General features: G+C 42.9%; 1 protein-coding gene and 1 pseudogene across 4 annotated transcripts in view; one reads left to right on the top strand and one right to left on the bottom strand.

The window, feature by feature from the left end:
• TMTC4 (transmembrane O-mannosyltransferase targeting cadherins 4) overlaps positions 1-27,247 on the bottom strand; it is an 87,809-nt gene that overhangs the window by 54,953 nt on the left and 5,609 nt on the right. For 3 of the 4 annotated variants that reach the window (XR_015872849.1, XM_088458129.1, XM_088458124.1), the window contains exons 2-4: positions 15,906-16,116; positions 12,313-12,428; positions 3,352-3,565 (exon numbers count right to left, since the gene is read on the bottom strand). Coding sequence is in view for 3 of the 4 variants with exons in the window: in XM_088458129.1 (XP_088314255.1) it covers positions 3,352-3,565; positions 12,313-12,428; positions 15,906-16,064 (489 nt within the window). In the remaining variant the exon portion in view is untranslated. The remainder of the gene's footprint in view (positions 1-3,351; positions 3,566-12,312; positions 12,429-15,905; positions 16,117-27,247) is intronic. The other variant, XM_088458142.1, reaches the window with a different exon arrangement.
• On the top strand, positions 7,277-7,395 carry LOC148538089 (5S ribosomal RNA; annotated as a pseudogene).

The following is a 27,247-nucleotide window of genomic DNA, read 5'->3' as shown; positions in this document are numbered from 1 at the left end:
CTTCATTTCTCCAACTAGCCACCGGGTTTCTTTCTATCCTCTGTGAATGCAGTATTGCTTTGCTTGATATGTATTTTGTTAACTCTTCTCATTAGTCATTAAAGAAAGGTCTGTACCTTCACAAACAAGCTTTGTAAATCATACACAGCAGCCATCCTTGATGGAATGGTGGAATGACAAGCACTTCAGAAGCCTTCACATGTGAAGATGTTCCATGACCTTTCAATTGAACAAAAAGATCGAACTTTACCTACTGAAGTACGATGAAGTTCATATAGTGTTTGACACCTACATAGAAAAATCACTCAAGAAGGAAAGGAGAAGCAAAGTAGAGTCCGTACGAAAATCACGGACTCTACCAATATTGTAAAACCATGAAATTGCTCCTTTCTCATTGTGAAACTAAAGATAACTTAGAAGTTCGGGTGTTGTTGCTCTTCCAATATCTTCATGAGATTGCTTTTGTTTGTAGGCAGAATCATTGTCCCATCTAAGTTGAACATTGAAAAAAGTACAGCAGAAAATTCGTAATTACTCAGGCATTCCTGTAGATCAATCTCATTTCGACTTCTTGAAACAAACAAGTGAAAAATTAACAATCAGCCTTCATCTGCACCACGGTGTATGATGTCTTTACTTTGCATGACCTTTTACACAGCTTGAGGTTCACTGTCTTCATTGCCCATAGGTTACAACCGTCTCGTTGTTGTTTTACATTTGGCATCCTTTTTCTGCCATTCTAGATGTGTTCTTCTGAATGTTTTCATCAAAACTACCTTTGTTGAGATGTTGATCAGATCCTTTCTATTGTATGTCACAGGATTAGTTAATGTCATGACCAAGTTGTAGATCTTTTGAACATCTTCCTTTTGGTGTATCACTTTGGATGATGTAAGGTGGTAATGGTTGTAATCTGTGATTTCCAACATATTTTGGCTTCTGTAGATATCCTTGAGGTCTTAGGAGAGGCTAAATAAACGTGTTATAGCTGTTTTTTTCTGAGTAATAATAACCACACCACCAAGTACTTTCATTGCTCTGTTTTGTTGTTCAAGAGCTTTGTCTGCATCTAACTACCCAATTTTCCCTAATAAACTCATCCCACATTTTTGCTTTCAAGCTTTTTCATGTCTGCTAAGTACCATGCTATCATACTTGCATCGTTCATAAAACCAAAAGTGAACAAGTACTTAAAAGAACTCTTCAAGTGATACAAGGTGTAACTCCCAGTTTGCAGTTCGAACAGATCTAATAAATAAGAGCCTTGTGTCCACCATATGAATGTACTGAAGAGCTACCCTAAGAGTTGCTTTTCCTTTAGATTCTATGGCCTCAAATGCTTCCATTTTGGATATAATGTCTAAATTCTCAAGAACTTTTACAGCATCCGTATGAACAATTTTCTATCTTGAAAATCACCAACTTGTAGAGTTCTATTTAACTTCTTAAGCTCAGGTTCAAGCTTATTCTTGATTTTAATATTGTTTGTAGAATTCATCAATGATGCACTTGAAAAGCACAAGACTTAATGACGTGTGTTCTCAACTACTCTTCTTACGCACCTCCCTGCTAGAATCTTGCATACAACATTATCATAAAAGTACAGTTAAGGATGCCTCCGCTCTTGTATCGTCACAGAAAGAACCAATAGCTTGAAGCATCGCCATTATTATATGTAGCTCATCTAGTCTAAGAATCCAGTTTGTTGAGAATTCTTTTTTTTAGACATGGCTAATTTCAAAACAGGTTTATAAAGGCCAAGATCCTATGATACGACTGTCTTTGATTGTGGAGTAATAAAAGATGTTAAATTCTCAAACTTCTTTAGGAATGTAAGCTGTGTATCTGTGCTTGTTGGGCTGGAATCTATATCAAAAAATGTCTAGAACACCTTTTTGGTTTTTTTTATGCTGAACTAAACAAGTTCTATACAAAATTGTGTTACAACCAAACAAAACACATGGTAATACATGAATATATGCTTCATTACCAATGCATCCCCAGTAGTCATACATTTCCGTCATTTGAAAATCCCATGGAATTACACATGCCCCTAGACTAATTAAGCAAAGTGAGCCTAAAAATGTGCTTCTCACCAGAAATGCAACGCGTAATGTGCAAAACGCATCTCATCAGAGATGTAAAAGGAGCCCCGATTCCTGCCAATTGTACGTTGGTCTTTTTACAGAGTGTAAATGGCTGAGCAAGATTTTAGCAACACCTCTAAAATTGCCCCATCTCCAGCCAATTTTAACATTTTAATCATGTCAGTATGTAAAGCTCACATTTCCACTGCTGGCTAAGACAAGGAGCACTAGTCCATCTGTATATTATTAGGAAGAGCTATACCCTCCTACCCAATCCTCCCATCAGCCATTGCAAATGTCCGCTCCTCTGTAAATGCTGCCTCCTTGCTTCATGAACCTATATACTTTGGTGGAATTCTAGATGAACTTGTGAAAACTTAGTCACATGGCACCTCTATGCCTGGTTGTCATTACCCAGTTATGTTTTATTACTGTTTGTTCCAAATTGCAAAGCACAACGGATTATGCAGTAGCTGTTAATAATAATAATAATAATAATAATAATAATAATCATAATTAAAGAGGTTTTTGAGCTGCACTTTGGCCAATTTTGGTGACTTAAATGAAGTCCAGAATGAAAGTTCTCTAGGTAAGAAAAATACATTCACATTAACCACCTAGTCTACAGCCCTGTAATAAGAAGTGGGACAGTTCTGATAATTATTGAAATGCATGGGTAGTTGAAAAATTAATAACCTTTTGTAATGTGTTCTAAAAGTTAAATTATATTTTCATTTGGAGTAGTTGACCTGGTATTTTTCGTGATAGGATGTTACATATTTTTTTAAATTGGTGCAGTATTAATCCTAAAAATGTGGCCCTGTTTTTTTTTATTTTATTTAAATAATAATATACAAAAGAAGTCTTTTGGCAGCAAAATCACTAACGGAAGAACAGTATTCCCCATTCATTTAAATGTCATTCCAAGTGTGGTGTCCTCACTTAAGACACCACACTTTCCTGATCAGACCATTCTAGAAGGCCAGTGTAACTCTGCCCTAAAGAGAAGGACAAGTTAAGCAAAGGATAGACAAGAAGTAAAATAGCTCACACCTGGCAACTTAATAAATGATTTTGTCATTTAAAAACAAAGAAAAAAAAGTTCCCTGAGAAGTGAGCTACTGCAAGGATGAACATGGAATGATCACCACAGAAACCACACATTACTCCAAAAGACATTGGTATACAGTATATAAGCACATGATGAATAACACTGATGCAATCATAACGCTGGTTCTCCAGCGAAAATCGAGAATATACTTACACATTCTGTATGTACTGGATGCACCGCAAACAACAAGGCACTTAACAATGCTGCCTTGGGAGCATGTATTATTTTTTTTCCTTTGTCGCATGTTCCATCACCAAATAGTAATAAAAAGACATCAAACATGAGAACTGACACAATGCAATGTAAGATTATGTTGATTACATGAAATCCGATTGGGTGCAAACCTCCAGCAAGACTGTAACTGATCCTGTAATATATATATAAAAAAAAAAAAAAAAAAGGTTCATGACGGAGGAACACAATAATATGTAATATATATATATGTTGTCCTGGCGACCGGGATTTCCAAGCCCCCCCCTACCCCCCACCGCCGCAACGAAGCTCCTGCCGGGCGCCCGCTGAAATGTTACCGGCAGATGCCCGACTCTCCACAGCGGCAGCCGGAGCTCACACCTGAAGTCCGGCGTACGGCTACCCCCACGGACAATATGGGAGAGACGTCATGACCTCTCTCCAATAGATCCGAAGAGTGGCAGACGGCAGCGGACGCAGGAAGGTAAGTATTCTGTTTTTTTGTGTGTGTGCGCAGCACACTTAGAGGGGGTTTAGTACTGGGGGCGCTATTAGAGGGGGTTTAGTACTGGGGGCACTATTACAGGGGGCTTAGTACTGGGGGCACTATTAGAGGGATCTTACGACTGGGGGCACCAATATAGGGGGCTTACGACTGGGGGCACTATTTCAGGGGGCTTACTACAGGGGGCACTATTTCAAGGGGCTTACTACAGGGGGCACTATTTCAAGGGGCTTACTACAGGGGGCACTATTTCAAGGGGCTTACTACAGGGGGCACTATTTCAAGGGGCTTACTACAGGGGGCACTATTTCAATGGGCTAACTACTGGGGGCACTATTACAAGGGGCTTACTGCTGGGGGCACTATTACAGGGAGCTTACTACTTGGGGCACTATTACAGGGGGCTTACTACTGGGGGAACTATTACATGGGGCTTACGACTGGGGGAACTATTACATGGGGCTTACGACTGGGGGCACTATTACAGGGGGCTTACTACTAGGTTAAGGGGCACTGAAAGGGCTTGTGTGGTGGTCTATACAAGCTTTCATATATTTTGGTAATGGACGATGGTCTGGCTCCTAAACTTTTAAGATGGCTCCTAGATTTTACAAAAATTTGTCGAGCCCTGATATATATATTTATTTTTTTACTATTTTTTTTTTTTTTAACAGTAACAGTAAAGCATCCAGAGACCATTCATGTGTGGGGTTACCCAAGAGCGTGGGCTCACTCACAATTTTACCTAAGAACACAGCCATGAATAAAGAATAGTACCAAAACATCCTCCAAGAGCAACTTCTCCCAACCATCCAAGAACAGTTTGGTGATGAACAGTGCCTTTCCTAGCATGATGGAGCACCTTGCCATAAGGCAAAAGTGATAACTAAGTGGCTCGGGGAAATAAACATAGAAATTTTGGGTCCATGGCCAAGAAACTCCCCAGACCTTAATCCCATTGAGAACTTGTGGTCAATCCTCAAGAGGTAGATGGTCAAACAAAAACCCACAAATTCTGACAAACTCCAAGCATTGATTAGGCAAGAGTGGGCGGCCATCAGTCAGTATGTGGCCCAGAAGTTGAATGACAGCATGCCAGGGCGAATTGCAGAGGTCTTGAAAAAGAAGGCTCAACACTGCAAATATTGACTCTTTGCATAAACTTAATGTAATTGTCAATAAAAGCCTAATTTTACTTCAGTATACCACAGTAACATCTGTGTGTGTGTATAATATACATATATATATATACACACACACACACACATATATATATTAGTACACAAAGAAGTGTCGGCGCCAACTTGGAGTTAGTTCAGAGGATTAATTAGGATATATATATATATATATATATATATATATATATATACGTACTCCCTTGGTATAATAGGGTGTCAGCTAAGCCCAATGTGAAAGGACTTTTGGAGTAGCCCTTAGTAGTGAAATGTTATAAGTGTATTAGGTGATGAGCGACTGACGTATATTAGTGCAATAATTTATAAAATGTGCAATTTAACCAGCAAAACATAATACACAGAGTGTATATATGAAAAAATATAGGGCCTGATTAAGAGCCACTCGAAGCGGCAGCTCGTTCGCTCCGAGCGATGTTTGCCCAACTGCGCATGCGTACGGATCGTTATACGCATGCGCGAACCAGTCAGTGCGGCCGAAATTCATGTGTTCGCAAAATAGCGAATGCCTGCTATTTTGAGTGACAGAATGAGGCGTATGTGGGTGGTAACAGGGGAAGGTGTTTGAAAACGGGGAGTGGAAATCCGTTCGCAGGCGTGCTTAAAGGTCAAAACGGGCGTTTTAAGGGAGTGCATAATTAATCCAGCAGAGTCATTGACCACGTCACTTGGTTTTTTTAACTCAGAACTGCTCGCAAAATAGTGGTTGAAAAAACCAACCACAAGAATAGCGAGCAGTTCAGACGCTGTTCGATGTACTCGATTAATCAAATAAATAGCGGACATGACGTATGGTGCGAGCAGCTAGGGGGCGTATTTTTCAAATTTACGTTCGCATGTTTTGCTCGCTCGTTCAGACTTAGAGGCGTGAACAGACCGCAAAGTGCGAACGGTTCATTTGAATAGCCACCCCTTTTTAGAAAACGAACGATCGCAAATAGCGAGCGGCTCTGAATGAGGGCCATAATCACAATTTAATAATAAAATACAAAAAACATACATGTAAATAGATACTGCTTAAGTAAGCACAAATTGTGCTGATAAATTAATTATCCACAATGTGCAAAAAGTGCTTATAAATATTTTTAAAAATGCTAAACACAATTCAACCGTTTAAAAGCGATTAAAAGCGAGTAGAATTCATATATTTAAAAAATCCAGTATCACAGAGGAATCAATAAATAAAAACAAGTAAAAAAGCTCATTAAAAAAGTTCCAAACTTGTTCTTTTAAAAAATAATAAGTTTGAGTGAAATATAATGCTTATCTGTAATAGTTAATTTCAGGCAATGGCAGCTCACCCAACGCGTTTCATCCACTTGGGGACTTCATCAAGGGGTGTCTGTAACCAGGGTTTGCCACTTTTTATACCCTTTGTGAGACAGGACTCCAATTGTCTCATAAGGGCCATCTTTGACATCACTTCGGTCAGTCACATCCGGAATTGCGCTCTTTTTATAAAACATTTAAAACTTATTGGAAACATGTAGATTTAATATACATCATCCTTAGTAGACTGTCCATAAGTCTTATATCAGTTCCAGGTTTGTTATGGTGTGACTCAGGGCCCCCGATCGTACAAGGACTTCCGCCCTTATCCGCTCCGCTTCCGCCCAATCATAACATCACATCCATTCTAACATTTATCATAAGCGTCTGCATTAGTGATGTTGCGTCCGCCATTTTGTTGAAGTCTATGCGCGGCTGTATTAGTGGTCTGGTTTGTATCATCCACTTTAGTGACACCTCAACAGAACTTCTGGACTTAAGTTTTGAACCAAGAGGAAGGAAGAGTCATTACTAAAACATACATCAAGGAGGTAGACACCAACAGCTATCTACATTATAAGAATGTCAATGTGGTTTGAAGTACGTAGGGAAAACTAAAAGACCCCCCAAATTAAGGATTCAAGAACACATCCGTAACAAAGAGTAAAGTAGAAGGACATGCGGTTTCCAGGCATTTTATTACGCATCATGATTCTAACCCTGAAGAATGTACTTTTAAAGCGATTGAACACGTGACTTTGGGAGAACGAGGAGGAGATTTGAGTAACAAACTTTCGTGGAGGGAAATGTTTTGGATTTTCCAACTTAATACAATGGGTCCAAATGGGTTTAACGAAAGTTATGAAATTGCCCCTTCCCTATGATGGATGAGTTGGTAGCTGTGGATATCCTTTACATTATCTACAACCTTACCATTGTACTGATGCCCAATCTCGTCTGATCTTGGAAGCTATGCACAATTGGGCTGGGTCAGTACTTGGATGGGAGACCACCTGGGAATACTCAGTGTTGTAGTGTAATATCCACAGTAGGGCGTACATTAGCCACTCAGTCCACCTTAAGGATTATGGGTTACATACGAGTCGAAGTTTTATGGAATATAATAAAATGAAAATGAAGATACTTCTGCTGACTGGCCTGGATTATGGAATACTGACTTTATTTTACCTAATTTATTCCACCTATTTTTTACATTAATCCTGGACTTTGGACAATCATCACCCTATACTAGTGGAATTATATAAATATATATTTTTTCAGTAACATCTTGTCGCTCACTTTTATACACTACACCTATAGAAAAAATATGTACTATATGACGTGATTTACGTTACTAGCTAGGTTCCAAATACACTATAGTGTGTGATGCGATTCATGTTACTAGTCAGGCTCCGTATCATATTTATTTATGAACACATCCACTAATCTCTCCTCCTTTTTGAATCATCAGCTTCATATGGAAAGATGGCGTCCTGGTCACTATGGCAACAGCAACACTGACGTTCCAAGAACAGGAATAAGACACGCAAGCGCCAATCACAGTGCCCAGCAGGGAATAGACTTGATGGTATCAGCGAACGAAGACAGGAGTTGGAGAACGCCTGGAGTATCTGTCTGGATGATACAAACCAGACCACTAATACAGCCGCGCATAGACTTCAACAAAATGGCGGACGCAACATCACTAATGCAGACGCTTATGATAAATGTTAGAACAGATGTGATGTTATGATTGGGCGGAAGCGGAGCGGATAAGGGCGGAAGTCCTTGTACGATCGGGGTCCCTAAGTCACTCCATAACAAACCTGGAACGAATATTATGGACAGTCTATTAAGGATGATGTATATTAAATCTACATGTTTCCAATACGTTTTAAATGTTTTATAAAAAGAGCACATTTCCGGATGTGACTGACCGGAAGTGATGTCAAAGTTGGCCCTAATGAGACAATTGGAGTCCTGTCTCACAATGGGTATAAAAAGTGGCAAACCCTGTTTACAGGCACCCCTTGATGAAGTCCCCAAGTGGATGAAATGCGTTGGGATAGCTGCCATTGCTTGAAATGAACTATTACAGATAAGCATTATATTTCACTCAACTTTGTTGTCCTGAGGAAAGGGTGCCGAACCCCGAAACGTTGATAGACAATAAAATCCCTCTGGTGAAGGTATTTGCATTTGTTTGTCTCAGAGTGCCGCCTGTTCTATCTCCAGTATCTATTGGGGGTGCTGTCCCCCGGGGAGGGCACCGGAGCAAGATTGGGCTGACTGCCTTAATTTTCTAAAGTGGAGTGCCGGAGCATTTGGATATATATATATATATATACATATATATATATATACATACACATATATATATATATACACACACACACACACACACACACACAACAGGATTTCAGCTCTTACACCACCTGCTATTTGTAGTAAAGTCCAGCATTCATGAGGCTGTTAGACTAAGGCAGGCATGTCAAACTCAAAAACGGGAATTTACTACCATTAAATTCGGCTGATTTCTTCATTTTTTCAGGTTGAAATCAGGTGGTTTAAACATTTAATGCCACAAATTCGTCCGTTTTGAACAATAGAAATATCCCCATCGGCTCAAATCGGAAGTACTTTTCACTTTTTTAATCCAAAATTGGGAATTTACCATTATTCGTTTTGCTAAAGTCGCCCGTCTTACACTCAAATCGGGGACTCAATAGAAGTTTTAAATTCACCACATCCTGAGCTGCGAGTTGCCATCGAACATACACAAATCAGTGTGATTTGTGTATGTTTCTGAATGGCAAGTGTGTTCTAAGGGTTAATTTGGGAAAAAAAAAAAAGGCTAATCAGCCCCGGACTTGCCAGTCTGCCCTGGTTCTTAAAATTACAGGGAACAAAATGGAGTAGGGTTGCCCAGTAATTTAAAAAGAAGCACCTGGCTGCAGGGTCAGTCCTGGTTTGAATTATAGGGGAGGAAAAAATTGCGTAGGGGTCCCCCTATAATTAAAACCAGCACCGGACCCTTTCTACGGGGGTTGATGCCACAGCCAGGTGGGCCATTTCACCGGGCCCCCCAGCCGCAGCATTAGTCCTGACCGCTAGGCCAGGATCCCTGGGGAGTTGGGCACCCCTGGCCTAGGCTGATAGCCCGGGGCTATCCCCGCCACCCTAGGGCGGTGGGTGGCAGGTTGAATGGAAATATTAACATTGTCATTACAATGGAACTACAGGTCCCAGCAAGCCTCCCCCGCATGCTGGTACTTGGAGAACCACAAGTACCAGCATACTTGGCATTAAGGGCCTGCTAATACCTGTAGTTCACATGTAAAGAAATGTGTAAAAAAAAAAAACCACACAACACAAACACACACCGTGAAAGTACAGTTTTATTACACACACACACACACACACACACACACACACACACACACACACGAGTGGTCCCCTTGTCCAAAGTAGGCATCCAAGGTTTTCAGAATACAAAAAAAAATGCTAAAAACCGTCCCGCGCAACAGATACCAACCAGGATGTTTGATATCTCCTGAATGAAACGCTCAGACACTGCTTCTGCCTTTATAGAGCCGTATCTGAGCGTTCATTGGCTGAGGGAGGTGAGCCCCCATCTCTCTCAGCCAATGAACAGCTCCTCCATTGAAGTCAATGGTGGGAGCCGCAGGTTACTAAAGTTTACTCTGCAGTTCCCACCATTGACTTCAACGGAGAAGCCGTTCATTGGCTGGGAAAGGTGGGGGCTCACCTCTCTCAGCCAATGAATGCTCAGATACGGCTCTACAAAGGCAGAAGCCGTGTCTGAGCGTTTCATTCGGGAGATATCAAACATCTTGGTTGGTATCTGATGTGTGGGTCGGTATTTGCGTTTTTTTGTATTATGAAGACCTTGGATGCCTACTTTGGACAAGGGGACCACTCCTGGTAATGTAGGTGTGTGTGTGTGTGTGTGTGTGTGTGTGTGTGTGTGTGTGTGTGTAATAAAACTGTACTTTGACGGTGTTTTTTTACACATTTCTTTATAAGTGAACTACAGATACTTAATGCCCCACATGCTGGTACTTGTGGTTCTCCAAGTACCCGCTTGCGGGGGAGGCTTGCTGGGACCTGTAGTTCCACTGTAAAGACAATGTTGTTAATTCTATCTTTTACACACTACATACAAGATCAACCCGCCACCCACCGCCCTAGGGTGGCGGGGATAGCCCCGGGCTATCAGCTTAGGCCAGGGGTGCCCTGGAGAGGGGGACCCCTTTATTGGGGGGATCCCCAACTCCTCAGGGATCCATGGCCTTGGCTGACTAGCGGTCAGGACTGATGCTGCGGCGCCCGGTGAAAGGGCTCCCCTGGCTGTGGCATCAGCCCCCCCCCTAGAAAGAGTCCGGTGATGGTTTTACTTATAGGGGGGACCCCTACGCAATTTTTTCCCCCCTATAATTAAAACCAGAACTGGCCCTGCAGCCTGGTGCTGGTACCTAATTTACGGTGGAACCCTACACGTTTTGTTTCCCGTAATTTTAGGTACCAGGACATGCTGGCAAGTCCGGGGCTGGTTAGCCTTTTGGGGGGGACCCCACGTAAATTTTTCTTTAACATATTTAACCCTAAAAAGAAAAGAAAAAGAACAAACAGTCTGCACATATTTCACTGATATGTGCAGGCTGCTTGTTCGGGAGACAAATTCGGCCTATTTAATCGGGACTTCAAATAGGACAGGATCGACCAAATACACCATCAATCAAAACGAACCTGTCAAAACCGGGACCTTGGTAATTCCCCATTTTATAAGTGTAAAAAACAGCCGTTTTTGATAGATCCAAAACGATTTGAAAAACGGGACAAATCGGGACCAACACAAATGTTAATAAATTTACCCCTAAGAGTGTGAGGGTCGCAAGAATAAAAATAAAAACGTCTTATATGCAATTTTGAAAGGGTTATTATTAATAAAAATAATGCAGTGCCCCCTGTAGTAGTGCCCCTTATGCAATGCCCCCTGTATTAGAGCCCCCTATGCTATGCCACTGTAGTTGCGCCCATTATGCAGTGCCCCTGTATAAGAGCCCCTTATGCAATGCCCCCTGTATTAGAGCTCCTTATGCAGTGCCCCAGTAGTGTCCATTATGCAGTGCCCCTTATTCAATGCCCCCTGTATTAGAGCCCCTTACGCAGTGCCCCTAGTCCATTATGCAGTTCCCCCCTGCATTAGAGCCCCTTATGCAATGCCCCCTGTATTAGAGCCCCATATGTTTTGCCCCCAGTAATGTCACTAGTAGTGCCCCCAGTAATGCCCCTTATGCTGTAACCCCTCTCAGTATAGAAAAGGCCCCACTCCCCTGTGCAGTACTTACCTCTTCACGCTGGCCACTGCTCCCGGGTAGACGCCTGCCGCTGACTGGATCCAACTGGATCCAGCAGGGCAGGCCGCTCACATGACTGGGAACGCTGGCCTCTGAAGCGATCAGAGGCTTCTCTGATTACTTCAGAGACCAGCGTTCCAAGTTTAAACACAAATATTATGTGGCCCTCACCCCTGCCACGATCGGAGCTGAGCTCCAATCGTGGCAGGGGTGACTGGGCTGCATAATATATGTATTTGGGCCCACATAAAAGTGTTTATTTGGGCCGCATGCAGAGCGCGGGCCGCGAGTTTGACATGCCTGTACTAAGGTGTAGAGTTCCCTAAACCACAGGCCTAAGGATGCTACATCAGAAGTTTTAAACCAGAAACATCTTAAATATAGAGAATACATGGCTACACTGTAATTAGCTGAGATACATAGTAAAACAGGTATACAGCTTGCATCATAATTATATTAAGTATAGATGTTCAACATAGCCAGTTGAATTTTTTTTAAAAACAACCCTAATTAGTGAAGATGATAAACTGTTAATTCAATCGCAAAGCCAAATAAACACAACTCATTATCTCACCTGAATGTTAAGACTGTGAGAGGTCTGTAGGATTTGTGGCTAGCATTGCTACTGAGTTTAGTACCCCAGAAATCATGTATCCACAGATCACCAACTGTAGTCTCTTCTCGGAGGTCCTATAATTAAAACCAAAGTACTTTAGTACATATGCAGTGTGTGTATATATATATATATATATATATATTTTTTATTTTTTTTTTACATATTGTAATTTATACTCATGTCATCTTTAACTAGACACTATATATGTTTTTGTAGATATTTTTTTATTAATTATCCCCTATATCGTGAACTGCTATTGTCACCTGACACAGTCTAACTCTAAAATGGTGCTGTTATGAGACAAAAAGCTCAAATACAAGAAGCAAAAAGTGCCAGTTATGCTTGAAGAGACATCAGTGTAATGCAAGATAGGAAAGTACCACATCCTGTTATTTTTCATAAAATTATTGCAACCATTACAAAACATAACCTTAAAAAAAGCAGCCTTCTATTTGGCACAAGTCCCTTTATAGCCTAAGGAGAAATTCAATTAACCACAATAAATTTACCACGGGCTATTTGATCCCCCAGGTCTAATTAAATTCAATTAGCCTCAAAGGCAACCTGCAATTAATGTGGATTTTTTTCGGGACTGATCAGACCCGAAATGAAATCTCCATTAAAGAGCATGTTAACGGGTGCGGCAACTCTGTTATAGCACAGGTCCGTAAACTTACCATGTATTCTATGTGTTAACGCCCGTTAACATGTTAATTTAACGGGCGTTAAAAAGGGTCTCCGGCAAAAAAGGGTCTGGAATTGAACAAGCCCAGGTGTTAAAGCCCAAGGCAACCACTCTTTTTCGCCCCTGTTAAATTAACAGGGTTAATTGAATTTGGTCCTAAATGCTATGATAAAAAGCTTATATTTATTTTTTAAATATTTATCTTTTAATGACATTTTGTCATAAGAAAAACTAACAGGCAAACAATAACATATCATCCAAATTAACTATCAGACATTAACCAGCATATAGGGAGGGGAAGCTATGTACGGAGACACAGCACTAGGCGCTAGCCAAGGTCCAGCTATATAAGATACAGAAAAAACACAGCAGCTACTCCTTAAGAGAGATGTGAGCTCTCCACTAATACAGATAAAGATCAGGGTTTTGGGGTAAAGGAAAGGGCTCAGTATTTCTGTTGTTTTTAACCTCAAATTTATATAAACTACACAATTTGAAAAAACAATACTCATAATTTATTACTCAACATTTTGAATTTTTTTTAAATTACCGTTTGAGGAGGACATGCAATGAACACCTCAATCAATATATTTTTGTGGACCCAATATGGGTCGTTATTTAGAAGTGGTCACATCAAGAAATAAAACATAAAATATATTGCATAAAAAAGAAATAATGAAACTAAAAACCAAGTGTCGGTTTCAATTTCCCTTCACAGTAGGTATGTAAAGTAGGGAGGAAGTAATACTCTTGTTAATATTCGTTCTTAAATCACACCTGTATTAATCAGGGAGAAATGCACATATTGCTTCTTCTCCATTTCTTTGTATATGTAGAGAAGCAAGAGAGTTTAAGAAAGCAACACTGTTGCCAGTTTGAGAGTCCTTTTCATACAATTGTATCCGACTTTATATAGTCACCGAGTTAAAGCCTATGTTTAGAATACAATTTCAGTTAAAATGTCATATATATCCACTGTTAACCGTGGTATAATGGAAAAAAAAAAGTTTAAAAACACATGTATATACGAGAAAAAAAAGGAACGGTCTCACCGCGTTTGTATTCTCCAGGGTCGATTCTGTGTTCCCCTGTGGGTGTTCCGTCTCATATATAGAGAGTGGTAGATATGTGTCGAGATCCTTAAAATAACTTTGAGCTTTGTATGGATGCTCAGGGATGTCCACCCAGTACACAGATTTAGATTGCTACAGCGCAATGTATGCGGCAGCAGTGAAATAGTCCATGCAGCGGGTAGCCATGACTAAAGACGCCCTAAGATGTCCAGGTTGCTGGGATTACTTTTTTGTAAAAGCCGCTAGTTCCGCTGGTGATGTTGTGTTTCAAGGTGGAGTGTAGCTTACGTGCCGCGGACACTTAACTTCTTCTCCTTCAGATAGGGGTTCAGACGTTGTAGTGTAAAGAGGTACCTTCGTTTCAGGCTGTGACAGGACCGATGCCTTGACGCTTTTCTCTGCCTTAGTATCCGGCAGTTTCCTCAGAAGGATCGGTGACCTGTGACTGACTGGGATCGTATTTAGTCCTGTGAATACAGGTGTGGGCAATTTGCATAATTCATCATTAAAGGGGCCTATCCATTAGCAGAGAAATTTAACGATATACCGTTCAATTTATCTGCGATGGATAGGCCCTGAACGATGACAGATGCGCACTCCCGCGGCCGATAAATTGAATCTTTCATCTCTCCAATATGTTGGTCAATTATCGCATATCACTGCCAGATATTATCTGGCAGTTTATATGCGGTAAACGTCGAACGACGAAAGATATTAACAGCAGCTACAGAGCGCTGCAAAGAAACAAATCCACTCCCTGAATAATGTCATGTGATATCGTTCATCTTTTGCCAAAATCTGTCATGTACATGACAGATATCGTTCAGCACAGCCACCGGAATTTTCAAGGGATGTCTTTTGTCTTTCATCCCTAACAGATAGGCCCCTTAAGTAGCCTGTCTTACTAAAAGTTCAATTAGCTTAGAGAAATCCCCAGGAGATGTCTACTTAAGGACACATCTCCCTAGCTGCTACTCCAGTTTCACTTCTATAACACTCCATAAAATACATGATCTGTGAATGTAGTAGCCAAAAAGATAATAGTCTCTTCAGAGAATATTTGTCTCTAGGCTGGTTTCTTGTGTGACTGCTTGATTTGTGGAAGCCGGGTATATATTCATATAGCAAGTGGCAGTTGCAGACGTGGATGTTGCTGTCTACTGTATATGTGTATAAAGTTTATATAACAGATTATAAAAGGAGTCTTTTTATATAAATAATAATAATAATAATAATAATAATAATAATAATAATATTCATACATATTCTAACCATGCATGCATGCATATGGAAATAGATAGTAGGTGCACTAAAATTATACAGTGCCTTCATAATATAGGTGCATCATAAAAAGGGTTGACACTGAGGGTTGATACATATGAGGTCCACAAAAATATATTGATTGAGGTGTTTATTGCATGTCCTCCTCAAACGGTAATTTAAAAAAAAAATTAAAAACATTGAGAAATAAATGATTATTGTTTTTTCAAATTGTGCAGTTTATATAAATTTGAGGTTAAATACAACAGAAATACTGAGCGCTTTCCTTTACCCCAAAACCCTGATCATTGCCGACGCCAGGATTTTGACCGCCAGGATTCTGAGCCCCGGCATCCCGTACCCAACCTGTGAAATGGTTCCACCACATACTGTATTACACAAACTATTCCCAACAGTAACAGTATAATATTTATAAAATGATGATTTTTATAATCATGCAGACATTTTAAATCACATACAGATTGAAGGGAATGTACAAACTTCCAAACAATATAACATGTATCAGCACACACCTTATTATTGATGATCGCTTCAGAGTCATCAAACACAAAGTTGCCATTATAGCTATTTGCGAAACACACGAATGAGAGCAAGCCAATTAGGAATTTAGCCCAGATTCTAGAAATGGAAAACAATGGAATGTCTTGATCCAGAGCTTCTGCTGGTGCCATGGTATGTATTCATGCCCAATTATACACTTCAGCATTCTGTATGGTCACAAACCTAGATAAAAAAAAAAAAATTTATTTCTTGATCTGTTTATTTACATAGACAATTTAAAAAGAACACAAAAATTGATTTGAGTTTTAACAATCAAAAATTAAAATGAACTTCATTAAATTTTTATATATATATATATATATATATATATATATATATTACACACACACATATAAAATATATGAGATATGGTATGTAAGAACTTACCCTTGTTATCTCTATTTCTACAAAGTCCATAGGGTTCCACAGGATACCCTGGGGTATAGGCTATGGCAGAGACATCGGGCACCACAGAGTTAAAGTTTTCAGCCTTCCACTCCTTTAACCCGTCCCCCGCAGGTGGGGAGTTTGACTGGGGCGGTACACCTGTCAAACCGTAATGCAGGTGTCCTAAGGCGAGCTCAGGGAGGACAGAAATCTCCCGTGGAGAGGCAAACCAGTTACGTAACAGGCCATAGGCTGGAGGAGAAGAAAGATCTGGAACACACAAGAATCACATTCTCACCAGAAGGAGACGGAAAAACCGGTGACCAGAGCAAAGCCCATCTGCAGTACAGCTACGACAGGGCGGGAGTCCTGTGGAACCCTGTGGACGTCGTAGAAATAGAGATAACAAGGGTAAGTTCTTACCATATCTCATATTTTCAACTTCAGGGTCCATAGGGTATCCACAGGATACCTTGGGGATGTCCTAAAGCAGTATCCTTTAAGGGTGGGGATGCTCCTGTGCTGAAAGGAGAATATGCCGCCCGAAGGAAGCATCCTGATAGGCGAAGGTGTCAAATGCATAATACCTCACAAAAGTATGGACAGAAGACCCCGTGGCAGCCTTGCACAGCTGAACAGCAGAGGCACCACGTCGAGCTGCCCACGAAGGATCCACATACCTAGTGGAATAAGCCCTAACAGAGGATGGAACAGGAAGGCCTTCATAAATATAAGCCTCAGAAATTGGTAATTGTAGTGCATGTGAGGCGCAAATAGGAATTCATGATTTTAATATGTCAAAAAATTAAAAAATAATAATACAAAGGGAGATCAGTAGGAAAATACACTTGTGAATGTCAATGAATATTAAAATTATTATATGATTAGTCTAAAAAATATTAACACTATAGCTTAGCCCTAAATATGTTAGCACAGCATGAATATAAAATTATAAAATAATGCTACATGTGCTTATAATTGCAATGCAAACATTTAGGCACCTCAGAAAAAAAGGACAGGTCAGTGCATTCCCAATAATTGCATCAATGTGTATACAGCAACATCACACATAATGGTCCATTTTAGCTATTGTAGGTTGCAGAATAAATTCAAAAGCTGTTTTGAATAATGTGAGTCATTAAAACAAACTGTCCTTCACCATAGCAGGTGGATAACTAGATGTTAAAAATGCAGGTTATTCATATAATAATTTTAATATTCATTGACATTCACAAGTGTATTTTCCTACTGATCACCCTTTGTATTATTATTTTTTAATTTTTTGACATATTAAAATCATTAATTCCTATTTGCGCCTCACATGCACTACAATTACCATTTGAGTCCACAGTGGCACAGGAAAGCCACAGACATTTGAAGCAGCACTAGGAATTAAAACAAACCCAAAAAAACATATGAGCAGTAGCTTCCTATTTAGCTTTCTGTTTAAGAGCGCATTGAACCACGTCTTTCTCTTTTCAAGCCTCAGAAATTGCCATATAGAATTGGTACGGTCAATATAAATCCTTAGAGCCCGTACCACATCCAAGGTGGCCTCACCAACCGAGAGGTCTGGAGAATTAAAGGCCGGCACTATGATTTCCTCGTTAATGTGGAAAATAGATACCACCTTCAGGAGAAAACTAGGGCGAGTGCGAAGCACCGCCCTGTCCTTATGAAAAATGAGAAAGGGAGGCCGACATGAGAAAGCCCCCAATTCGGAAACCCTTCTGGCCAAAGCAATGGCCACAAGAAATACAGTCTTAGCTGTAAGCCATTTCAAATCCACTGAGCCCAGCGGTTCAAATGGCGGTCCTTGGAGAGCCCTCAGGACTACAGCCAGATCCCAAAGGAGCCACTGGTGGAACAAAGGGAGTCTGAATATGAAGTACACCTTGCAGAAAGGTGCGGACATCAGGAAGATTAGCAATCCTACGCTGAAACCACACAGAGCAGAAACATGCACCTTCAGAGAAGCAAGGTGAAGACTGTGATCTAAGCCCGCCTGTAGCCAAATCCTGGATATCCGGAACACATGAGGATCATAGTCTCTAGGGCGACACCACTCAAAGAAAGTATGCCATACTCGATGGTAAATTCTTGCAGACGCAGGCTTCCGAGCTCTGAGCATGTTGTTAACCACAGAGCTGGAAAAACCCCTGGACCTTAAGAGGGCTGTCTCAACAGCCACGCCGTCAAAGACAAAAGACTCAGGTCCGGGTAATGGCAAGGACCCCGTGACAACAGGTCCGGACGTAGAGGCAACAGCATCGGAATGTCTACAGAGAGACTCCGAAGATCTGAGAACCAGTGACGTCTGGGCTACGCCGGAGCTATTAACAGGAGTGTGCCGCCTTCTTGCTTACATTTTTTTAACCACTCAAGGAAGAATGGAGGGAAGAGGTACGCAAACTGGAAGGTCCATTGGACCGACAGAGCGTCTACCAGAAGAGCCTCCGTGTCTCTTGTTCTTCACCTGTACACAGGCAGCTTGTTGTTGTGTCGGGAGGCCATGAGGTCTATCTCTGGAAGGCCCCACTTGTCCACCAGGAGTTGAAACACCTCCTGGTGAAGAGACCATTCTCCTGGATGCACGTCCTGACGGCTGAGAATGTCTGCTTCCCAGTTGAGGACTCCTGGGATGAACATTGCCGAGATGGCAGGGACAATGTCCTCCACCCAAGTCAGGATGCGGGCACTTCTGTCAGCACTGCCCAACTTCGGGTTCCTCCTTAGTGGTTTATGTAAGCCACCGTGGTGGCGTTGTCCGATTGTACCTGCACGGGTTTTCCGTGGAGAACATGTTTTGCTTGCTGGAGAGCATTGAATACCGCGCAAAGTTCCAAGATGTTTATTGGAAGCGCAGATTCTGCTGGGGGTCCACCTGCCCTGGAACAAGTGTGGACCAGTCACTGCTCCCCAGCCCCGGAGACTGGTGTCCGTCGTCAGAAGGACCCAGTTTGCCACCCAAAAGGGACATCCCCTGTTCAGGTGAGTCGTCCGCAACCACCAGGCCAGAGACAGACGTACCTCCGGAGAAAGCACCATGGTCTGTGTCTTTATCTGATGGGGCAACCCATTCCATCTGGAGACGATTAACTGCTGTTTTAGTCTGGAGTGAAACTGGGCATATTCCACCATGTCGAACAGTTACACCATGGATCCCAGTAACCTCATCGCTGAGTGAATAGACACTTGGCAGCTCTGAAGGCAACTGCGTACCCTTGCCTGTAAAGCAGAGATCTTTTACTCCGTCACAAAGATCTTCTGTTGTTGAGAGTCCGGGCCCCGAGATGAAGCATCCTCTGCGAGGGAACCAGGTTGCATTTCTTCCAGTTTATTAACCAACCTTGACTCTGTAACATAGTTATTGTCAGTTGCAGATGGAGCTGGAGGACCTCTGGAGACCCTGCTAACAACAGAAGGTTGTCCAGATAAGGAAACAAGCGGACCCCCTGCATCCGCAGCTGGACTGCCATTACCGCCATGACTTTGGTAAAGACTCGAGGCGCTGTTGCCAGACTAAAGGGCAGTTCCTGGAACTGAAAATGTTGGTCGAGCGCTGCAAACCTGAGGAATTGCTGGTGTGTTAAGATAATGGGGACATGCAGGTAGGCGTCCTGAATGTCCAACGACACCATGAAATCCACAGGCTCCATTGCCAGTATAATAGAATGCAGGATCTCCATCCTGAACCGATGAACCCTCAAGGACTTGTTGAGGGATTTGAGGTTGAGGATGGGTTGGTAAGACCCATTGGGTTTCTGCACCAGAAAAAGATTGGAATAGAAACCCATGCCCCTCTGGGAGAATGGAACAGGCACTATAACTCCAGCCTGGAGCATAGAGTGCAACACTTTCTGTAGTTCCAGGGCTTTGCTCTGATCTGACGGAAGGCATGTGGTGAAAAACCTGCTGGGGACCTGTACCGGAAGGAGAGGGCATTCCCCCCAAGACCACCTCGTGTACCCAAGTGTCCTTGGTAGTCAGGTACCAGCACTGGGCAAACCAAAGAAGTCTGCCTCCCACTGTGGGATCCCCCAAAGGGAGGCCTGGCCCATCAGGCAGAAGGCTTATTGTCTGACTTGAGAGCGGGGAGTCTTGTACTCCAAGCCTGTTTTTTTGGCTTGGCAGACTTCCTGGCCCCGGACTGTCTCGGAAAGGACTGCACTGTAGACTTACCCTGAGCCCTATAGGGCCGAAAGGATGAAGTACCAGACCCTGATGGGACTGTTGCCGAAGGCAGACACGCAGACTTCGCTGCTGCCAGAGTGGCCACAATTTTGTCCAGATCAGGACCAAACAGGACCTGTCCATTAAAGGGCAAGCATTCCAATCCCTTTTTGGAATCTGCGTCCGCTTTCCAAGAGCGCAACCATAGGGTGAGGCGAGCGGCCACTGCTGCCGAGGAGATTCTGGAAGTGAGGAGACCTATATCCAAGGCTGCCTCATTAATGTACGTGGCTGAGTCTCTGAGATTGCCCCCTAACTCTGCCTGCTCAGCAGAAGAGTCAGTGTGCAGAGATGCCTCCAAGCTATCAGCCCAGCGCTCCAGAGAGTAACGGAGTGTATGTGACTCCCCTCACAGATAAATGCTTTTACAGTGAGGCAATGAACAACCCTGCAACACCGCACCGCAAGGGCTTTAGCAGAGGAAGAACAGGGATAGTAAAATGGCTGACAGTCAGAAGTGAAAGTACAGGCAGCAGCGCTAGCAGTAAGTCACATACAATGCAGAAATAAATCCCTGCACTACCAGCACTGCAATCAACTACACAGACCAGAGCCTGGTAGGAAACAGTGCTGCATACTCTGACCTTAATCGAAGGAGAAGTATGCAGGGGGACCCGGACCGCGATGCCACCGGTATTCAGCGTCCAGTAGCGTTTGCCAGTTCCTAGAAAATGGGCACCGAGGAGCAGAGAGGAGGCAGGCCCGGGGGAGGAGTGCTGACATAGACCGCCAAGGAAGGCGTGCTCCCCTGGCATGCAATTAACCCCTGGGATGCTGGAGCTTAATACGCTCTGCTCAGCCCGCTGTCCCTGGTGGTCTAGTGGAAGCGCAGGTTAATACCTGGCACTACGTGCAGCCAGTCCCCAGGGAGCCCCCTGCCTGGGGACTTAGGACTGTGTATCGGCGGGTTCCCTCCGTGGGACCCCGCCGCTTACCTGCCCCCTTGAATCTGGCCACAGTCCGGGTAATCCGGGGTCACCGCTAGCTGTGACCCCAGACACCCACCAGCATCCCCGGATCATTACCGGCGTTACGGTCCGGCGGGGTGGAGAAGCGACAGCATAGACGTCAGTACTGACTGTCTAGGCTGTGCAGCTCATCTTGTGCAGCCACAGCTGCCTTGAAGAACTTCAGGGGCCAGTACAGCCCCCTCTGTAAATGGTGATCCGACTCCGAGCCGGGCACCTACGAAACTGGTTTGCCTTGGCTCGGGGGCGGGGTATAGGAGAGAGACCCCAGTGCATCCTGGGAGGCTGAAAACTTTAACTCTGTGGTGCCCGATGTCTCCGCCATCGCCTACACCCCAAGGTATCCTGTGGAACCCTATGGACCTTGAAGTAGAAGGAATAAAAAAGTAGATGGAATAAAAAAACAAACGTTCTGGGTCCCCACATTTTGTGAATTAAAGAATGCAAAGGTGGGGAAACCTTTTTTAAAAAATACTTGTAAAACAAATGCTGCGCTTCATTATTCTGAGTTTTATTGTTTTTGTTATGAAAAATAGCTTGTAAAGATTTTTTTATCGAAAAAGATTTTATACTGGAATAAATATATTCATGTCCACATGAACTGTTGACTTATTATATTTTGGGTGTTCTTCCCTTGGTGTGAGGGTTTATTTCTAGTAAAAGGTTATCCACAAAAAAATTCCTTCCAGAGAAAGGTTACAACGTGGATCATACAGTCTCAGAGAAGACAACAAGAATTCTGGGTCATCATCGTATCTCCCTCTACTAAAAGACTGAATCATTAAAAAGAATAGACTGAGATCATTCATCATTTACAGACTGTAAATCATTATTAGCGCCCCTTCCTATATATTTGGTGTGTTTTTCTAATCCTTCTAACAGGGGATTTGGTAAAGGGAGCAGCTTGTGAACTCACTAAGTACTGTTATTTATCTTCTATATAATTTATATTTGAAGCGCAAGTTGAAGGCATTGTCTTTGTGTGAGATATATATATATATATATATATATATATATATATATCTATATATCATACATACACACAGTATATATGTATGTTATCACACATTCATAGGTTAGTTAGGCGCTTGTGATATGTCCAGGTCAAGCTTTGGTATTACTTATTTGCAGCCTCCTAACAAGTATAAATTCATGTTTCTGTAGGTCTGCACGAGCCACGTATGCGTAAATACAAACTTGCAGTACTCGGCCACTCGCAAGAGCAACCCTTCCGCCCACTAACCAGCCTCTCCAGATGCAAAATATCATAAGTGACAGATGTATGCAGGTCTGAGCATGGACAGAGTAAAATACTCTATGCAAACTATTGTAGTACTCACTCTGCATCAGCGAATGCATAAAAGCCATAACAGTAACTAAGGCCCAGCACAAAAAATAAAAAAACAGGTAACATTCCTCTAAAGCAAATATTTGAAGCAAGACAAATATGGACACAAGTACTACAGTCTTTGCCTTTTGGGGGCTGGAAGTGGACATGATCTCTCAAAGACTGTTCACAACTATTAATAGATTTTTTTTTTATTTAACTTACAATAAACGAGGAATGTTCTACAGCATGTAGCATTTGTATCACCTAATTAATAACAGTTCACATTTTATTTGCAATGCTAATGCACTTATCTGCATGAGGATAAACTACAAGCAAAACAGAGATGGAAAAGGCTGTAAACTTATGAACAACAATGTGATTTTCGGAAATGTCGGTGAGGGTGAATCGTATATTTCTATCAATATATACAGAAAATTATTTCTCACTTTATGAAGGTCAATGTAGCAGCTGTTCATCAGCAAGGATTGGTACTGTAGAACAGCGTTTCCTAACCTTGGTCCTCAAGGCACATTACCAGTCCAGGTTTTAAGGAAAGTCATACTTGACTTAATTAGTGCCTGAGTTATGGCAATTTAACCATCTGTGCTCAAGTATGGATAACCTTAAAACCTGAACTGTTAGTGTGCATCCAGTACAGAGGTTGAAAAATACTACTGTAGACAGTACTTTAGGTTAGAGGTTCCCAAACATGGTCCTCAAGGCACCCCACCATCTCAGGTTTTAGAGAGATTCACAGTTGAGCACAAGTGGTTAAATCAAATTGGCTGAGGTACTAATTAAGTCACCTGTGGCCAAACATGGATATCCTTAAAACCTGCACTGTTATGGCACCTTGAGAACACTATCCGGCATTGTTGTGGTTTTGGGCCAACACATGCAGCGTTATTAGGTCAAATGGCACATAAAGCCACCAGTATTGTAGAGTCTGTGATGGTGCCAATACTGTATTACAGCCTTTAGCAGAGAGCCAGCTAATGGCACTGGAGGACTCAGTCATGCATATTTTTCTATTGGAGAACCATAGATGGCTTTTTATTGCTTACATTTACCCAGCAGTGATAAGTAAACCGTGGTACGATCCAGCTCATGCATTCAGGTAATGCGGGATTTACAAAAGGGTGTCCCATATTTGCTCTAAAGGTGGAAAAGTGGCATATGATATTAAAAATGATTTGTCCAAAATTAGACAATCACTTTAAATATTGTAACCATGTACATCAAAAATAACTTTATAAAAAGGAGAATTATGGTAAAACCTACCCTTGTTAACTCTCTTTCTTCGAAGTCCATAGGGTCCACAGTGAGACAATAGGGTGTAGGTGGGACTTAGGGGACCAACAGCAAAGCTTTTCAATCCCAGGATGCTCCGGTCCTTCCCCCTATACCCCGCCCACAGCCTGGGGGCAAATCAGTTTTGTAAACAAGTGCAAGGCAGGAGTAGGATAGGAGAGAATTAAAACTGGTACACTGAAGAATCGCACTCTCACACAGAGAAGGAAACAAGTGACCAAGAGAAGAAACCCATAGAAGACAGGTACGTCAGGGCGGGTGCCCTGTGGACCCTTTGGACTTTGAAGAAAGAGTTAACAAGGGTAAGTTTTACCATAACTCTCCTTTTAATCTTCAGGGTCCATAGGGCTCCACATGAAGACAATGGGGATGTCCCAAAGCAGTTGTTCAAGGGTGTTGACGCTCCTGAGCAGAGAGGAGAACCCTGCGCCCGAAGGAAGCATTCTGAAAGGCAAATGTATCAAAGGCATTGAACCTAAGACAGGTGTGGACAGAATACCACGTAGCCGCCTTGCATAGTTGTTCAGCAGAGGCACCCACGAGGGACCCACAGAGCGAGTAGAATGACCAGATACTGTAGCTGGCACAGGAAAGCCAATCTGCGTGTAAGCCTGTGAGATAGTCATGCGAATGCATCTGGCCAGAGTCTGCTTTATAGCTGGCCGTCCCTTCTTATGGAATCCATATAAGATGAAGAGGGAGTCCGATTTCCTGATGGAACTGGTGCAGACCACGTAGATCTTTAGAGCACGGACCACATCCAAAGAGGCCTCACCTGCCAAGAAGTCTGGTGATTGAAAGGCCGGAAGCACAATTTCTTCATTAATGTGGAAACGAGAAACCACTTTGTGAAGGAAGCCCGGGCGCGTTCCAAGATGGATTAAAAAAAAAAAAAAAAAAAGTCTGCGCAGTGAGCCACTTGACATATACTGATTCCAAAGGTTCGAATGGAGGTTCCTGAAGTGCATGGAGAACCACTGTCATATCCCACAGAGCCACAGGAAGGACTAAGGGAGGTTATATACGTAGAACACCCTGCAGGAAGGTGTGAACATCCAGCAGAAGAGCAATTCTGCGCTGGAACCAGATGGACAGAGCAGAGACGTGCACTTTCAGAGATGCTAGGCGGAGTCCAAGATCCAATCCAGCCTGAAGAAAGGCAAGTATTCTAGAAACCTTAAAAACTTGAGGGTCATAGTTTTCTAGGGGCACACCACTGGACATATGTATGCCATACTCTGTGATAAATCCTGGATGAGGCCAGTTTACGAACTCTGATCATGGTCTGGACCACAGAGCTAGATAATCTCTTAGACCTTAGGAGGGATGTCTCAAGAGCCAAGCCGTTAAAGACAGATGGGCCAGGTCCAGATGTATGAAAGGACCCTGAGACAAACAGGTCTGGTCGTAGAGGAAGTTGAAGAGGAACGTCTATGGAGAGACTTTGAAGGTGGGAGTACCAATGGCCTCTGGGCCAAGCCGGAACTACCAACAGGACCGTGCCCCCTTCCTGTTTGAACTTCCAAAGAATTTGAAGGAAGAAAGGATATTGGAGGGTAGAGTTACGCCAACTGGAAGGTCAACGTCACAGATAATGCGTCCACGAAGGCCACGTTGGGGTCCCTTTTCCTGGCTCCATACACTGGAAGTTTGTGGTTGTGATTTGAGGCTATGAGATCCACATCTGGTAGACCCCATTTTTTTCACCAGAAGGTGAAGACTTCTGGATGTAGAGACCACTCTCCTGCATGCAAATCGTGATGGCTGAGGAATTGAGAATTCCTGGGATGAACACTGCGGAGATGGCGCTCGGTCCATGTGAGAATGCATGACACTTCTGCCATTGCTGCCCGACTTCAAGTGCCTCCTTGGTGATTGAAGTAGGCCACTGCCGTGGTGTTTTCAGACTGTACTTGTACTGGCCGGCTCGGAAGGATATCCTGAGCCAGAGTGAGAGCTCTGTAGATGGCTCGGAGTTCTAGGACGCTGATTGGTAAGACCGCCTCGGCTGGAGTCCAGCGGCCCTGGAAGGAGTGCTGGCCGGTCAACACACCCCACCAGTGGAGGCTTGCATCCTTGGTTAGGAGTAACCAGTCCGGGATCCAAAAGGGGCATCCCTTGTTCAAGTGGGATGTCTATAGCCACCAGACTAGGGACAGGCAAATCTCCAGGGAGAGACTCCATCTGGGATCTGAGCAGATGAGGCAGCCCGTTCCACCTGAAGAGGATCAGGTGTTGTAGGGGCCTGGAGTGAAACTGAACGACCTCCACCATGTCGAAGGTGGACACCATGGATCCCAAGGTCCGTATTGCAGAGCGAATTGACACCTGTGACAATGCCTGTGTAGTATTCCGTGCACCCGGTTGTTGTAGTACTGAGATTTATTTCTGTCGTTGGGAAGATTCTCTGAACCTGAGAGTCCAGGAGGACTCCCAGATGTACCATTCTTTGAGAAGGTGTCAAGGAATCTTTTTCCAGTTGATCAGCCTACCGTGCATTTGTAGAAAGGCAATGGTTATCTGTAGATGGTGGTGAAGAATTTCTAGGGAGCTGGCCAACAGCAAGAGATTGTCTAATTATGGGAGCAGTCTGATCCCTTGATGACGAAGATAGGCCGCCATAACCTCCATGATCTTGGTAAAGACCCGACCAGCCATTGAAAGGCCAAACAGAAGAGCCTGAAATTGTTAATGTTGCTGTAGTATAGCAAACCGGAGATATTGTTGATGAGAAGGCGCTATAGGTACATGTAGGTAAGCGTAATGAATGTCCAGAGACACCATAAAGTCCCCAGGCTCCATAGTAAGGATAATAGAGCGAAGGATTCCCATACAAAACCTGGGCACCCTGATAAACTTGTTCAGAGACTTGAGGTTGAGGACAGGCCGACAAGACCTGTTGGGATTCTGAACTAAGAAAAGGGTAGAATAATAGCCCTTCCCTCGCCGTGCGGAGGGGATCAGAATTATTACTCCTGAGAGCAGTAAGGACTGAATGGCCTTTTGGACCAGCAGGGCCTTGCGTGGGTCCAATGGGGGACCCGTGCAGAAAAACTGCTGGGAGGGGGGGGTGTCGCCACAGGAA

Source organism: Taudactylus pleione, unplaced genomic scaffold, assembly GCF_031769625.1.
Source record: "Taudactylus pleione unplaced genomic scaffold, aTauple2 ptg000041l, whole genome shotgun sequence".
Lineage (NCBI taxonomy): Eukaryota > Metazoa > Chordata > Amphibia > Anura > Myobatrachidae > Taudactylus > Taudactylus pleione.
This window is presented reverse-complemented; position numbering and strand designations above follow the sequence as displayed.